Here is a 17,395-nt window from a genome sequence, read left to right on the forward strand (position 1 = left end):
AATCCTCTAGCCTGTATGCCTGTGTCTTCTTCTACCTAGTTGTGAAAACTGAGATTTCTTTGAAAAACAATGCAGCTTCATGGGGATATACATCATGGTGTGTGAATAACATTATCCTTCACTTTAAGTAGGTTAGTAAAGCCTTACATGTGACTACAGGAACAGGCAACACACAGGATTTCATTTATAGTCTGTATCCATGGAGCAATAGTCAAAATCTGTTACAATACACTGTGGAATTGTCCAGTTGTACAAGAGTTCTGTCTAACTAGGTCTATCGTTTCAGAAATTTGCTTGCTGACACGAGGAAGGCGCACAGCTAGCGTCAGAGCAGATACATACTGCCGTTTATACTCTCTCTCTGTGGATCATTTCAATGAAGTGCTGGAAGAATATCCCATGATGAGGCGTGCATTTGAGACAGTTGCCATAGACAGACTGGACAGAATAGGTATGACTACATTAAACATCTTATTTATTAACAAAAATCCTTCTTTCCTTTTGGCCTCATTCACACAGCAGTGGACGCTTCAGTACATAGGGTAATGAGCAATGATGTTGATATTTCACACTCCGTGACAGCTTGTGGTCCTCTGGACACTGAGCATTGTGAAAGTCCCAAGAAAACCTTGAGTTTATAGTTGTATTTACAGTTAGATCCAGAAATTGTCACATTTTTGATATTTTTCATAAATATATGTAAAACATATTGACCAAAATTCACCACTATCGTGACGTACAATATATCACAAAAAAAACAATCTCCGAATGACTGAAATCCGTTGAAGCGTTAGAGAGTTATTACCACATAAATTGACTCTGGTCAGATTTGAAAAATTTGGCTTGGTCATGAAGGACAAAATTTGCTCCAACACTAAGGGGTTAATGGTTTGCACATTGTGGTGAACCTTCTGTATTTGGTCTCTTGAAGTATTTACTTTATGGTAGACGTTGATACCGAAACACCTACTTCCTGGAGAGTGTTCTTCACGTGGGTAGATGTTGTGAAGGGATTTGTCTTCACTTTGGAAAGGATTCTGTGATCATCCACTAATGTGTGTATTGTATTGTGCCTCGTGGTTTGTGTGCTGAGCTTGACGACTTATGTCTAGCCTCCTGGGTTGTGTATTGAGCCTCATATCTTGTTTGTTGGGTCTCATGGCTCGGGTATTGAGACAAATCACCTGCCTAATGGCTTGTGTATTGAGCCTCAAGGCTGACATCAGGTCTCATGTCTGATAGTTGACCTGCCACTTGAAGTCTGGCCTAATGTGTCATAGTTGACATGCCTCCTCAGGTCTCGTGTTTAGCTTGCCTGAAGGTTTTATGGCTTCTTCATAGTTATGGAAGAACATGTCATGTTAGGCCTAGGATTTTCCTCAGCTGTCTGCCTCACGGTGAGCCTTAATGGGGCCTACGGTTGAGTATGACTTTCAGTAGTATGTACAGTGTGGGCGCTATGGCTTTTGCCTGGTTAGCCAGCTGACGTAGGGCTTCTAGATAGGTTTTCACCAAGGTCTCAAAGCTTTATTACCCTTTTACTATTTTACTAGCAGTATTGCTCATATTGGTAAGGATGGCTTCTAGACAATGCCCTCAGTCTGTGGTGACTATTAAATACAGTCCACGGGGTAGCTGGTGAATCCAACATTCTGGTCAATCTGTCTTAAGACGGTGAAATTAACGGGGAAATTAAGTATTTGGGGGATTTAAGTCCCATAAACTGGTAGATTCAACTAAGTGGTGAATTGGTTAAATATCCAGTCTGTGCTCTTGGAATGATAAGACGGCAACTCTGCAATAAACCTATAAAGGGAGGAATCGATGGATGAGTTAAAATAAAATGTCCCCTTACATGTGAGACTCCTGTGCGAAAGAGAAGCATCTTTGCTACTTAAAGGGCCACTGTCACCCCCCTCCAGCCGTTATAAACTAAAAGAGCCACCTTGTGCAGCAGTAATGCTGCATTCTAACAAGGTGGCTCTTTTAGTTTTTGATTCAGTTAATCCCTCAATAAAGCGTTTTAAAGTTTGCCACAAATACCTGACTTTGTACCTGGAGGCGGTCCGAAGCCTCCTCTATGAATCTCCCAACTGCTGTCACTCTTCTCTTCAGGGGCGATGGTCGCCGCCCCCTTCGCGCTGTTTCTTCTTAAATCCGGCACCTGTGCTGTGCGTGCCTGCCTGGGGCAGGCGCAGTCTTCATTGTCAGTCACAGCTCAGATGCAGGGTGCCGCAATATACACTAATCCTCACCAGCGTTTGTAATGTGGCAGCCGCAAATAACAATGCTGGAAGGCGGGGGAGCAGGGGGAGCGCCTGAACAGCGCAGTGCGCATGCCCAGGAATGCCAGCCCCGCACTGTGCATAATGAATAACACAGTGCGGGGCGGGGATTCAGCAACAGGGTGGCCGCACTGCCCGCACAGGCGCAGTCAGGCACCCTGCATCTGAGCTGTGACTGACAATGAACACTGCGCAGGCCCCAGGCAGGCACGCACAGCGCAGGCGCCGGATTTAAGAAGAAACAGCGCGCAGGGGGCGGCGACCATCGCCCCAGAAGAGAAGAGTGACGGCAGTTGGGAGATTCATAGAGGAGGCTTCGGACCGCCTCCAGGTACAAAGTCAGGTATTTGTGGCAAACTTTAAAACGCTTTATTGAGGGATTAACTGAATCAAAAACTAAAAGAGCCACCTTGTTAGACTGCAGCATTACTGGTGCACAAGGTGGCTCTTTTAGTTTATAACGGCTGGAGGGGGTGACAGTGGCCCTTTAAGGCTAATGTCATTGCACTGAGGTAAGACCGTTCCAATTATTACTCAAGCACAGGATGATATGTGCTTAAGATAAGTGTTTAACAGGACAGGATGCTAATACCTGAACTTAAGACCATCTGAGATTTCACCAATACCATTTGAGGTCTGTATCTCTTTCTGACTTAGTTGCTTCCTCAGGGAAGAAAGGGAAGGAGAAAAAAAAGTGATGGTTATCATTTGGTTTCCTTTGCATTTGAACTATTTTCAACTAACAATCTTCATAATTGAATTGTATTTTTAGCATCCATTCAAGTTGCAGAATTGATGCCATTATAGAGGATAGGATAAATTCTATCATCCCTGTATGAATAGTGTATCCTGGCTCTTCTTTATATAGAAAAGCTCAGATATGTGATTTGCCTGATCTAATTGTATCAGCTCTTAGTACTTGGCTAGGACAGGTATCCAGAAATTCCCCACGTAAATCGCAAACAAGAAGTGACCGTTTGGCCAAAATACATTTCTTGGGGGGGACTTAAGATGCAAAGTTAAGGGATATAACAAAGTACTACATATTTCTGCTGGTTTCTGGAACCTGTTTGGCATTTTGGGATGCCCAATCTACACTTGATAACAGAGTTGGGTAGATTTTTAACAATAATGTGATCATTGACACTATAAGGGTTTCTTACAGGCCAGATCTTGGACTTAAGGGGGCCCTCAATGGAAAATGTCAATAATATTAGGGCAGAAACCCTAGTCAAAGCCATGTTAATGTTACCAGGTTCTTTGAATCACCTAATTTCTGCTTCCATTAACATGCTCTGTTTTAGTACCAGTTCCTATATACTTCTGTTTTTGAATAGGTGATTTGATAAGAACAGAATATCAAATCAAATCTGAGTAAGCTAACCAGCCATACATATAAATTAAGTCTCTAAATGTAGCCCTTTTCTGAATATAAAAAAAGAGGAAAAAGTTGTAAACAGCAATAGTATTCTTTTTTTCCTCTTGTTGGTGCTTTTTTGTTTTAGATATCATTCAATCTTCCTTCCTGAAGCACTATTCGTTGAACTTGGAGATTCTGGGGATCTTTCTTCAGGTGTAAGATCCTATAGGGGTGCCCCCTCCCTATTAGAGGATTATTTGGTTATCGTCTCTCATGTGTGCTGTCTTGGGTGAGAGGACAAATGATAAATAATTACCAGTAATTTGATTTTCCTGAAACCCATGACAACATCCTAATTTTCCTTCCCTCTTGCTTGTGGTTGGTGGTTCTCAGTCTTCTCTTTTCACAATGAAGAATGGGCTTGAGTGAATGTACACTCACCGGCCACTTTATTAGGTACACCTGTCCAACTTCTTGTTAACACTTAATTTCTAATCAGCCAATCACATGGCGGCAACTCAGTGCATTTAGGCATGTAGACATGGTCAAGACAATCTCCTGCAGTTCAAACCGAGCATCAGTATGGGGAAGAAAGGTGATTTGAGTGCCTTTGAACGTGGCATGGTTGTTGGTGCCAGAAGGGCTGGTCTGAGTATTTCAGAAACTGCTGATCTACTGGGATTTTCACGCACAACCATCTCTAGGGTTTAAAGAGAATGGTCCGAAAAAGAAAAAAAATCCAGTGAGCGGCAGTTCTGTGGGCGGAAATGCCTTGTTGATGCCAGAGGTCAGAGGAGAATGGGCAGACTGGTTCGAGCTGATAGAAAGGCAACAGTGACTCAAATCGCCACCCGTTACAACCAAGGTAGGCCTAAGAGCATCTCTGAACGCACAGTGCGTCGAACTTTGAGGCAGATGGGCTACAGCAGCAGAAGACCACACCGGGTACCACTCCTTTCAGCTAAGAACAGGAAACTGAGGCTACAATTTGTACAAGCTCATCGAAATTGGACAGTAGAAGATTGGAAAAACGTTGCTTGGTCTGATGAGTCTCGATTTCTGCTGCGACATTCGGATGGTAGGGTCAGAATTTGGCGTAAACAACATGAAAGCATGGATCCATCCTGCCTTGTATGGAGCATCTTTGGGATGTGCAGCCGACAAATCTGCGGCAACTGTGTGATGCCATCATGTCAATATGGACCAAAATCTCTGAGGAATGCTTCCAGCACCTTGTTGAATCTATGCCACGAAGAATTGAGGCAGTTCTGAAGGCAAAAGGGGGTCCAACCCGTTACTAGCATGGTGTACCTAATAAAGTGGCCGGTGAGTGTATATTTATAATAACAAAAATACTTATTAATTGGTTGACCCTTACTTTACTCCTTGGAAACCACACTAAGGCCGGTTTCACACGTCAGTGCCTCCGGTACGTGTAGTGACAGTTTTCTCACGTACCGGAGACACTGACACACGTAGACTTTGTGTCCATGCGCAAAACACGTAGACTTGTCCGTTTTTTACCGGCAGCACGTACCGCAATACATCCAGCACACGTGCACAGAGAACACTGTACATGGCTAATGCGGCCGCTCCCGGCTGTAAACGACTGGGGAATGAATGAAATGCAGGGAGCGGAGCTTCGATGACCAGCGGTGCCGTCACCGAAGCTGCGACCCCTGGCGGCATGAACTCATATGAACTCTTGAGTGTGGGAAAATATTCAGAAACTTTCCCACGCTCAAGAGTTAATTTGAGCGCTCCCAGTTGTACAATGTAAATGCCCCCCGATATGAATTACTGTGTGGGACTTGACTGTACGGCGGACAGGTATGGGATATTGTTCCTTTTTTTATTTTGGAATTTTTTACAGGAGAACAAGGGCTTCGCTTGGATTGAGCATGCAATAAAGATATTAAAAGCCTGTGTGTTTCATTATTTCATTAAAATACTTTTTTCTTACTGTGTTTTATTAACTCTTTAACAACTTTGGGATTAGTAATGGATACGTGTCTTATTGACATCTCTCCATTACTAAGCCGGCTTAATGTCACCTTACAATAGCAAGGTGACATTAACCCCTTATTATCCCATGTGCCAATTCTACAGGGCAGTGGGAAGAATCAGGCAAAGCTCCAGAATTGGCACATCTAATAGATGCGCCTTCTCTGGGCAGCTGTGGGCTGCTTTTTTAAGGCTTGGGGGGCCCATATCCATGGCCCCTTACCAGCCTGAGAATAGAAGCCCGCACCTGTGAGTTTTGGTTGGAAAATATAGGGGGGACCCCACTTCGGGTTTTCTTTTATTTATTGTCCCCTGCTCGCGCTGCTGCAGCACCACACGCAGGGGACAGAGCTTACTGTAGCACTGCTTCACGCCGGCTGTCAGTGTTGTCCTGATACGGCACGTGTGCCACACGGATGTACCACGTGAACACACGTTTTTTTCCAGTACCGGAAATATCTGAACGTCTGAATCCACCCTAAAGAAGGAAATGGGGGTTGCCTTTTTATTTTGTGCTCTGGGCTTTCTGTCCAGCAATAGGGGCGGATTCAACTCTCATGTGTGCTGTCATTGGTTTGTGGAAAATGAAATCACTGCAAAGTAATTCTTTTTACTTTTGTTTGACAAAAATGTAGCTTTAGCCCCAATTTTTTTTTACTTTAACAAGGAGAAAATAGACACCAAAATTTGTTGTGCATTTTCTCCTATGCTGATAACTCATAGGTGGGGAAAAACTACTGTTTGGGCACACTGCAGAGCTCAGAAGAGAAGCAGCACCATTTGATTTTTTTTTTTTTTTTACACAAAAATGGCTAGAATCAACGGTGGATACATGTCGTGTTTGAAGAGCCCCTTATGTGCCTAAACAGTGGAAACCTCCCCCCCAAGTGACCCCATTTTGGAAACTACACCCTTGAAGGATTTTATCCAAGGGTATAGTGAGGATTTTTAACCCAAAGGTGCTACACAGAATTAGACATTAGGTTGTCATATCGAATATATTGCCATTAGTGTTGTGCGCACTTGAGTTTGCATCGGGTGCTCTGGTATGCACAGAGTAGCGCAGGTGCTCGAGCAACCCCAATGCAAACTTGAATAGCAAGCACTTACACTAGTCGTCATATCATCATCACTTTTTTTTTTTTAACACTTGAAAAAAAAACCTCAGCCTAACAGCAAAGAATTAAAGAAATAAAAATTCTAAAATAAAAAAAAAATTTAATCTGACTAGGGGGATGACACAGAGGGGGTGGGGGTACTGGGCATGCACCTGACATTTTTTTCAGGAAGAGGAGGTAGAAGGCCCAGGGGATGGCAGATGTACCAGGGCTGAATTAGGGGCCTAATTTCTCTCTCCTCTGACATGTATATAATGTCAGAAGAGAGCCATGTTTTTAACATCTGTCACACTTTTTTTTTATTTTAAAGTGATCACCGTTATTCATTGAAGTTTTAAAATGTTTTCCGTGTTAAGGCATATCGGTGGTCGTTAAGGGTTTCATCAGACTTGAAAATAGGCCAGATTAGACTTTAAGAAAAAAAACATCTAAACAAAGCCAGTCTAGCTTCGGACAATGATCCAAAGCACCACATCCACATGGTGGATGCAGTGTGATGGCATGGACATTTATAGCTTTCAATGGCACTGGGTCACTAGTGTTTATTGATTTATGTGACAGAAGACAGAAGCAGTCAGATGAATTCTGAAGTGTACAAGGCTATATGTTCTGCAAAATGTGACAAGATTGATTGAACGGCGCTTCACAATATAGATGGATAATGACCCAAAAGTAACTAACAGAATGGTTTTTAACATAGAAAAATGCAAAGTACTACATCTGGGCAATAAAAATGAAAAAAAGCATATACAGAAAGGGAGGAATAAGGCTAAGCAATAGCACATGTGAAAAAGACTTGGGTATACTAATAGATCATAAACTGAACATTGAGTCAACAGTGTGATGCAGCAGCAAAAATGGCAAATGCAATTGTGGAAGTATACAGAAGTATACAGTCTAGATAACGCAAAGTCATTATTGCCCTCTACTCCTCTTTGGTCAGACCTCATCTGGAATACTGTGTCCAGTTTTGGGCACCAGTTTTTAAAAAAGACATCAACAAACTGGAGCAAGTTCAGAGAAGAGCGACCAGATTGGTGACTGGTCTGCAAACCATGTCCTATGAGGAACGGTTACAGGATCTGGGAATGTTTAGCTTGCAAAAAAGAAGACTGAGATTAAATTATTCTCATTTGCACAAGGAAAGACTAGAAGCAATGGGATGAGTCTAAATGGGAGGAGACACAGTTTAGATATTAGAAAAAACTTGAGTGATCAATGAGTGGAACAGGCTGCCACGAGAGGTGGTGAGTTCTCCTTCCATGGAAGTTTTCAAACAGAGGCTGGACAGATATCTGTCTAGGATGACTTGGTGAATCCTGCTTTGAGCAGGGGGTGGGACCAGATGACCCAGGAGGTCCCTTCCAACTCTACCATTCTATGATTCATACTGCGAAAGCAAATTAGGATTTTTTTTTTTTAAGGAAAATAAATGGAATATTCTGCAATGGCCAAGTCAGTCACCAGTACGCAACGCCATTGAGCAAGAGTTCACGTGCTTAACCCCTTAGTAACTGAGCCAATTTTTTTAATTCTGACCAATGTCACTTTATGTGGTTATAACTCTGGAACGCTTTAACAGATCCCACCAATTCTGGGATTGTTTTTTCATGACTCATTTAACTTCATGACAGTGGCAACATTTCTTCTATATGACTTGCGTTTGTGAAAATATCGGAAATTTGGCGAAAAATTTGACAACGTAAAATAACATTTCCCACATGTCTACTTTACATCAGAAAAATTTTGAAACATAAATTTTTTTGTTACGAAGTTATAATGGTTAAAAGTCAACCAGTGATTTCTCATTTTTACAACATTTACAAAAAACATTTTCTTAGGGACCTCATCACATTTAAAGTGACTTTGGGGGAATATACAGGAAAGAAATATATCTTGGTACCGTGTTAGCCAGTAGATAGAAAAATATTTAGAATTGAGAGTCCTCAGTGGTTGATACCTTTTAATGGCTAACTGAAAAGATGGTAACAAATTGCAAGCTTTCGAGACTACATACGTCTCTTCATCAGGCAAAGACTAAAACAAATTCTGAAGAATCACATATTTATGCACAACATAGTATAGAAAAAAAAAAAAGGAGGGGAAAAAAACCATGGATAAGCCAGGTGACATGAAGCAGAATAGATACAAAACAAAGCCTAAACCTGACAACTTGGACAACCACTCCATTCCAGGCACAAATAACTGTGTCATTAATCTCTCAGATTATAAACCCAACAAAGTGGAGCTGGCCGTGCTTTCTAGAGGACTCTCATTTTGTCCTACTAAGGCCCTGGATAAAACTGAACTCTGCAGTGATATGGAACATTTTTTTCAGGAGACTGCATCTGAGAGAATATTTCAATGATACAGAAGATTCAGAACCCACCTGGACTGAAGGAAAAGGGATCCTAACAACAAAGAAGCGGTCAGACTGGACACCTCCACCGGGACGCAACCCTCATTTGGATAACTATATAGACTCCTTCAGACATTTGATAAAATCCACCATCATAGATACTAACAGGACACAAGCATCCAACATCAGTGTCCAGGAGAGAAAGGCCATACAGTCTCTGAAAACCAACAAAGAAATCATCATCAAACCTGCTGACAAGGGTGGTGCAATAGTCATGATGAACACATCAGACTATATGAGGGAAGCAAACAGACAACTTATGGACACACGCTACTACAAAAAATTGGAGTCGGATCCTACACAGGATTATTACAAGGAACTAAACAAGTTGGTATCTTGTCTGCCCGACGTATCCATAAGAGCCAATGACCTGATACCAGAAAGTCCAAGAACAGGGACATTCTACATGCTTCCCAAAATCCACAAATCTGGAAACCCAGGAAGACCAATTATTTCATGTGTGGGCACCCTTACTGAGCAGGTATCTGGATGGGTAGAGGGTATTCTTAAACCCCTGGTAAAAGATACACCCAGCTTCATTCAGGACACAACTGACCTATTGAATAAACTATCAGCAATAGGTCCTCTACCAGAAGGAACCATCCTGGCCACCATGGATGTGGAATCTTTGTACTCCAATATCCCACACCAGGATGGATTAAATGCCTGCAAATTCTTCCTGGAAAACACAGGGACTGATGCAAATTCTGTGGTGAAACTTATAAAATTCATCCTCACCCACAATTACTTTGAATTTGACAAGAAGATCTATCTACAGGAGACTGGCACAGCAATGGGAAGTAAAATGGCCCCACAGTATGCAAATCTTTTCATGGCCAAGCTTGAAAGCGACTTTTTGTCCTCATGTCCCATCAGGCCTCTGGCATACTACCGCTACATTGATGACATTTTAATCATCTGGACGGAGTCTGAGCCACAGCTAAAGACGTTCCATGAACAGTTTAATCAATTTCATCCTACCATCAACTTGACACTCAACTACTCCTGCACTGAAATTAACTTTTTGGACACCATCATTAAACTGCAGAACAATAAAATAGAGACATCCCTGTATCAGAAGCCAATCGACCGTCCAACATACCTTAAATGGGACAGTTTCCATCCAAAACACATAAAAAACTCTATTGTCTACAGCCAAGCCATCAGATACAATCGTATATGTTCCAACCCAATGGATAGAGATGAACACCTGGGTCGCCTCAGAAAGACCTTTTTGAATCAGGGCTACCATCCAAGAACAATTGAAAATCAGATCACAAGAGCCACCAGAATATCAAGGAATCTCATGCTACATTACAAAGCTAAAGAAGAAAATAACCGGGTACCTCTAGTAGTTACCTACAATCCAAATCTGGAGGCACTAAGGGGAGCTGCACGGAAATTACAACCTTTACTGCAAAAAGATGCCCGCTTACAATCCATTTTTCCAGACCCCCCACTACTGTGTTTTAGGCAGCCCCCAAATCTAAGAAGCATCATTGTCAAGAGCTCCCTGTCCTCTCCAACAGCTGCAGGAACCTTTCCTTGCAACCAGAGAAAATGTAAAACCTGTCCATTTATAATGACCACGGACAAGATAAAGATCCCCAACTCACATCAGGACTACAAGATACCAGGTACTTTCTGCTGCGTCACTTCTAATGTGGTGTACCTAATTATTTGTACTAAATGTCCAACTGGGGGTCTGTATGTGGGGGAGACAGGGCAGAAACTGAGGACAAGGATGAACGCTCATTGCCATACAATAAGAGAAAAAAGAATGGATATACCTGTGGCAATACATTTCTGTCTCCCAAATCATAACATTATGGACATGAAATTACTTGTACTAAAAGGTAACTTCAAATCGCAGAAAGACAGGAGAGTCTGGGAATATAAACTGATGACGACCTTTGACACTCTAACTGCAGGAATGAACGTGTCACATGGATTTATGTCTTTTTACACCAACTAAGGAACTTGCCCATCAGACCATGTGGGGTCATCACAACAGAGACCCTAATCACAGGACAATAAAACAATCCTTATCTAAGAATTGGCCCAATATTTATGGACATAACTGTTTATCACCCATGGTAATTCTGCTTCATGTCACCTGGCTTATCCATGGTTTTTTTCCCCTCCTTTTTTTTTCTATACTATGTTGTGCATAAATATGTGATTCTTCAGAATTTGTTTTAGTCTTTGCCTGATGAAGAGACGTATGTAGTCTCGAAAGCTTGCAATTTGTTACCATCTTTTCAGTTAGCCATTAAAAGGTATCAACCACTGAGGACTCTCAATTCTAAATATTTTGGGGGGAATATATGACAGAAAATACCTGAAAGTGACACAATTCTAAAAACTTAACCCCTCAAGGTGCTCAAAAACACATTCAAGAAATTTATTAACCCATCTTCACAGGAGCTAAAGCAACGTGGAAGGAAAAAATTAACATTTAACTATTTTTCCACAAAAATGTTACTTTGGCTCCAAATTTATCTCTACAAGGGTAACAGAAGAAAATGGACCCTAAAATTTGTTGTACAATTTCTCCGGAGTGTGCCGATACCCCATATGTGGGGAAAATCCACTGTTTGGGCACGCGGCAGGGTTTGGAAGGGAAGTAACACAGTTTGACTTTTTGAATGTAAAAACGTCTGGAATAGAGAGTGAACGCCATGTCGTGTTTGGAGAGCCCCATATGTGCCTAAACAGTGGAAACCCCTCACAAGTGACCCCATTTTGGAAACTAGAATCCTTAGGGAACTTATCTAAGTGTGCCATGAGCACTTTGAACCCCAGGTCCTTCGCAGAAGTTTATAAAGTAGAGCTGTAAAAAAAAAATAATTCACATTTTACCCCCCAAAATGTACGTTTAGCCCCAATTTTTTTTTTTCGCAAGGGCAACAGGAGAAAATAGACCAAAAAATGTGTTGTGCAATTTCTGAGTACGCAGTTACCCCATATGTGGAGGAAAACCACTATTTAGGCCATTGTTTCTCAACTCAAGACCCACCAACAGGTCACGTTTTCAGGATTTCCTTAGTATTGCACAGGTGATAATTTCATCACCTGCTCAAGCATTAATTCCATCGCCTATGCAATACTAAGGAAATCCTGAAAACCTGACCTGCTGGTGGGTCTTGAGGACTGGAGTTGAGAAACACTGATTTAGGCACTCGGCAGGGCTCGGGAATGAAGGAGTGACGTTTTGGAAAGCAGACTTTGATGGATATTTGCCTGGGATAGATTGTGAATGCTATGTCGCATTTGAAGAACCCCTGACATGTGAAAGCAGCAGAAACCCCCCACAAGTGACCCCATTTTGAAAACTAGACCCCTCAAGGAATTTATCTAGTGGTGTAGTGAGTATTTTGAACCTGTAAATGCCTCACAGAATTTTATGATATTATGACGTGTAAATATGAGATTTGTGTGTTAGAAATGTAATTTTTGTATTTGCTGCAAATTTGTCAAGTACACAAGGGTTAATAGGTGAAACTAGACTCCACAATTTCTTGCTCGATTTCTCAGGAACGCGATGCTGCCCCATATGTTATCTGAAATTACTCTTAGGTTATGTGCACACGTCAGGATTTCTTGCAGAAATTTTCCTGACAAAAAAAACGGACATTTCTGCCACAAATCCGCATGCATTTTTTTCGCGTTTTTTCCCAACGCATAGGCCACACGTCATGGCTGAGAAGGAAGGAGCGCTATTTGGCTTTTACTAGAATAGTTTGCGGGCTACATTTGCGGAGACCCGAAGGTGCCAGAACAGCAAAATAACCCCAAAAATGACCCCATTGTAGAAACCGTACATTTCAATGAATTAATCTACGGCTGCAATGACCATTGTAACATCCATGCTGTGCTTTATTCTGGAGAATTGCAAATCTACCAGTGTAGTACTCATACATTGTCCCCCCTTACAGTGTAGTGCCACATTGTGCCCAGCTTGTGTTTCTGCCAATACGCACCCATAAATTAGGAGCCTTCTCTCCATTACAATAATGCTAAACATGTGGCCTCAAATTGTGGTTAAGGCACAGTGGGACTAAGGACGGGGCATTTGGACTTAGGGGTGCGGGAGCCATGCTGCTTTTCCAGAGTCTTTGGAACTATAAGGGATCCCACGTTACTAGTAGAACAGTGTCAGAAAATAATGGACCTGAGTGGGGGTTGGTTTTGTGTGGGATAAATTGGGGTTTTTATTGGCAACATTTTGGGGTACATTATTTTATTCAATTGCTTCCAAAATAAGGCTGGGATCACATTCTTGTGTTCTACGCTGATTACTTACCTCTGGGTTTCTGTGTAAATCCCACAAAAATGCGATTCTGATGAAACCCCTAACCGCCCACCATGAGGCAGATGGAGACACTTTGTACTCCATTTTGCGTCTGTGCCGGTGGTATCCATCTTTTTAGGCATGCACAGATCTGTGGTTGCCCACACTTGAGCAATAAAAAGATGCGTAAAACGATGGGACACCTCTGGAACACAGACCAGTCCAAAGTGACTCCATCTGCCGCATAAGTGAGTGGTTTTGCCTGAATCGCGGTTTTGGGGAATTTACACGGGAAAAAAAAAAAAAGACGTAAGCGCACAGTGCAGGATAATTGTGAGCAGAGCCTTATTCTGATTTTTGGGAGGTAGAATTAACAAATAGACAGCAGTACAAGAATAGTTTGAAGGTGAAGCAGAACAGCGTGCGTGATATCCATAAAAAATAATTTTACTCCATTTTCATTAAAAGCACATAAGTCCAAAATCCATCTTTATATCCAGAGACACAAAAACGGGTAATTCATACCAGTGACAGTCACAGGCTTAAAGTGCATTTAAAATCATACGCGTTTCAACGGTCGTGCCGCCTTAGTCATTGTGATAGAAATAAAATGAAAGAGGGTTGCTAGAAAGAGTATTATTTTACTGAATGTTAATTAACACATGTATGCCTGGTGCAAACCTATGTCTAACTTACAGTAAGAAAATTAGTAATATTAGGGCAGACTAAATGGACCATGGGGCATATTTTCTGCCAGTAGTCTTGGTTTCTATGAATGGTTTATAATTTAATCGGTATCTAGAAGAGAAAACTCACCAACATTAATAGGGGCAGAACAATCGCAGTCGCAGAGGTGACGACAGGGTTTATGCAGCTGCACATCTAGTTGAAGTGTATTATGGTGCACAGATCCATCTGATCTATGCACACTACACAATACAATCCGCTGGCCAATTAGAGGCCAGCAGCTGATGTCAGCATGCATGTGACTTAGGGCGCATGGCAGTTACTGGTACATCATGTGATCCCGTCGCTTGCACGCTGAAGTCAACTTCCGGCTTCAGAAGAGCATGCTGCACTGCGGTAAAGTGAGTAGAATGTTTTTTTTCTATGTATTAAAGAATATTGGCAGAATGGGGGGACAATTACCAGGAAAAGGGCTTGTTTCCACATGCGAGAATCACGTCCGTGTCTCGCATGTAGAAACCAAGCTCTGGCGCCGGCACTCAGGAGCGGAGCTGTGCGGCTCCATGTGTTCCTATGCGGCCGCACGCTCTGCTCCGGAGTGCAGACACCAGAGCTTGGTTTCTACATGCGAGACACGGACGTGATTCTCGCATGTGGAAACAAGCCCTAAGGCACATATTACCAGGATAAGGCACATATTACCAGGATGGAGCCCAGGATAAGTGACATATTACCAGGATGGAACACAGGATAAGGGACATATTACTAGGATGGAGCACAGGATAAGGGACATATTACCAGGATGGGGCACAGGATAAGGGACATATTACCAGGATGGAGCCCAGGATAAGTGACATATTACCAGGATGGAACACAGGATAAGGGACATATTACCAGGATGGAACACAGGATAAGTGACATATTACCAGGATGGAGCCCAGGATAAGTGACATATTACCAGGATGGAACACAGGATAAGGGACATATTACCAGGATGGAGCACAGGATAAGGGACATATTACCAGGATGGAGCCCAGGATAAGTGACATATTACCAGGATGGAACACAGGATAAGGGACATATTACCAGGATGGAACACAGGATAAGTGACATATTACCAGGATGGAGCCCAGGATAAGTGACATATTACCAGGATGGAACACAGGATAAGGGACATATTACCAGGATGGGGCACAGGATAAGGGACATATTACCAGGATGGAGCCCAGGATAAGTGACATATTACCAGGATGGAACACAGGATAAGGGACATATTACCAGGATGGAACACAGGATAAGTGACATATTACCAGGATGGAGCCCAGGATAAGTGACATATTACCAGGATGGAACACAGGATAAGGGACATATTACCAGGATGGAGCACAGGATAAGGGACATATTACCAGGATGGAGCACAGGATAAGGGACATATTACCAGGATGGGGCACAGGATAAGGGACATATTACCAGGATGGAGCCCAGGATAAGGCATATATTACCAGGATGGGGCACAGGATAAGGGACATATTACCAGGATGGAACCCCGGATAAGCGACACATTACCAGGATGGGGCACAGGATAAGCGACATATTACCGGGATGGAGCCCAGGATAAGGCATATATTACCAGGATGGGGCACAGGATAAGGGACATATTACCAGGATGGAGCCCCGGATAAGCGACACATTACCAGGATGGGGCACAGGATAAGCGACATATTACCGGGATGGAGCCCAGGATTAGGGACATATTACCAGGATGGATCCCCGGATAAGCGACATATTACCAGGATGGGGCACAGGATAAGCGACATATTACCGGGATGGAGCCCAGGATTAGGGACATATTACCAGGATGGAGCCCCGGATAAGCGACATATTACCAGGATGGGGCACAGGATAAGCGACATATTACCGGGATGGAGCCCAGGATTAGGGACATATTACCAGGATGGAGCCCCGGATAAGCGACATATTACCAGGATGGGGCACAGGATAAGCGACATATTACCGGGATGGGGCACAGGATAAGGGACATATTACCAGGATGGGGCCCAGGATAAGCGACATATCGGAATATCCTGGGCCCTAAGGGACATATTACCAGGATGGAGCCCAGGATAAGGCATATATTACTAGGATGGGGCACAGCATAAGAGACATGTTACCAGGATGAAGCCCAGGATAAGGGACATATTACCAGGATGGGGCACAGGATGAGGGACATATTACCAGGATAGTGCCCAGGATAAGCGACATATCGGAATATCCTGGGCCCTAAGGGACATATTACCAGGATGGAGCCCAGGATAAGGCATATATTACTAGGATGGGGCACAGGATAAGGGACATATTACCAGGATGAAGCCCAGGATAAGGGACATATTACCAGGATGGAGCCCAGGATTAGGGACATATTACCAGGATAAGCAACATATTTCCAGGATGGAGCCCCGGATAAGGCACATATTACTCTGCCGAGTGCCTAAACAGCGGTTTACCCCCACATATGGGGTATCGGCGTATTCAGGAGAAATTGCACAACAAATTTTGGGGTTCATTTTCTCTTTTTACCCTTGTGAAAATAAAAAAAAATTGGTTCTAAAGTAAAATGTTTGCAAAAAAAAAGTTAAATGTTCATTTTTTTCCTTCACATTGTTTCAGTTGCTGTGAAGCACGTGAAGGGTTAATAAACTTCTTGAATGTGGTTTTGAGCACCTTGAGGGGTGTGGTTTTTAGAATGGTGTCAAGTTTGGGTATTTTCTGTCATGTACACCCCTCAAAGTGACTTTAAATGTGAGACGGTCCCTAAAGAAAATGGTTTTGTAAATTTTGTTGTAAAAATGAGAAATCGCTGGTCAATTTGTAACCCTTATAACTTCCTAACAAAAAAAAAAGTTGTTTCCAAAATTGTGCTGATGTAAAGTAGATATGTGGGAAATGTTATTTATTAACTATTTTGTGTGACATATCTCTCTGATTTAGGGGCATAAAAATTCAAAGTTGGAAAATTGCAAAATTTTAAAAATTTTCGCCATATTTCCATTTTTTTCATAAATAATCGCAAGTAATATCGAAGAAATGTTACCACTAACATGAAGTACAATATGTCACGAAAAAACATTCTCAGAATCAGGGGGATCCGTTAAAGCGTTCCAGAGTTATAACCTCATAAATTGACAGTGGTCAGAATTATAAAAATTGTCTCGGTCATTATGTACCAAA

At 42.4% G+C, this 17,395-nt stretch overlaps 1 protein-coding gene across 2 annotated transcripts in view; it reads left to right on the forward strand.

Moving 5' to 3' along the window:
- HCN2 (hyperpolarization activated cyclic nucleotide gated potassium and sodium channel 2) overlaps positions 1-17,395 on the forward strand; it is a 191,955-nt gene that overhangs the window by 151,642 nt on the left and 22,918 nt on the right. For both annotated transcript variants that reach the window (XM_077254090.1, XM_077254098.1), the window contains one exon: positions 287-451. In XM_077254090.1, the coding sequence (XP_077110205.1) occupies positions 287-451 (165 nt within the window). The remainder of the gene's footprint in view (positions 1-286; positions 452-17,395) is intronic.

The sequence above is a fragment of the Ranitomeya variabilis genome, chromosome 1 (genome assembly GCF_051348905.1).
Source record: "Ranitomeya variabilis isolate aRanVar5 chromosome 1, aRanVar5.hap1, whole genome shotgun sequence".
NCBI classification, from domain to species: Eukaryota; Metazoa; Chordata; class Amphibia; order Anura; family Dendrobatidae; genus Ranitomeya; species Ranitomeya variabilis.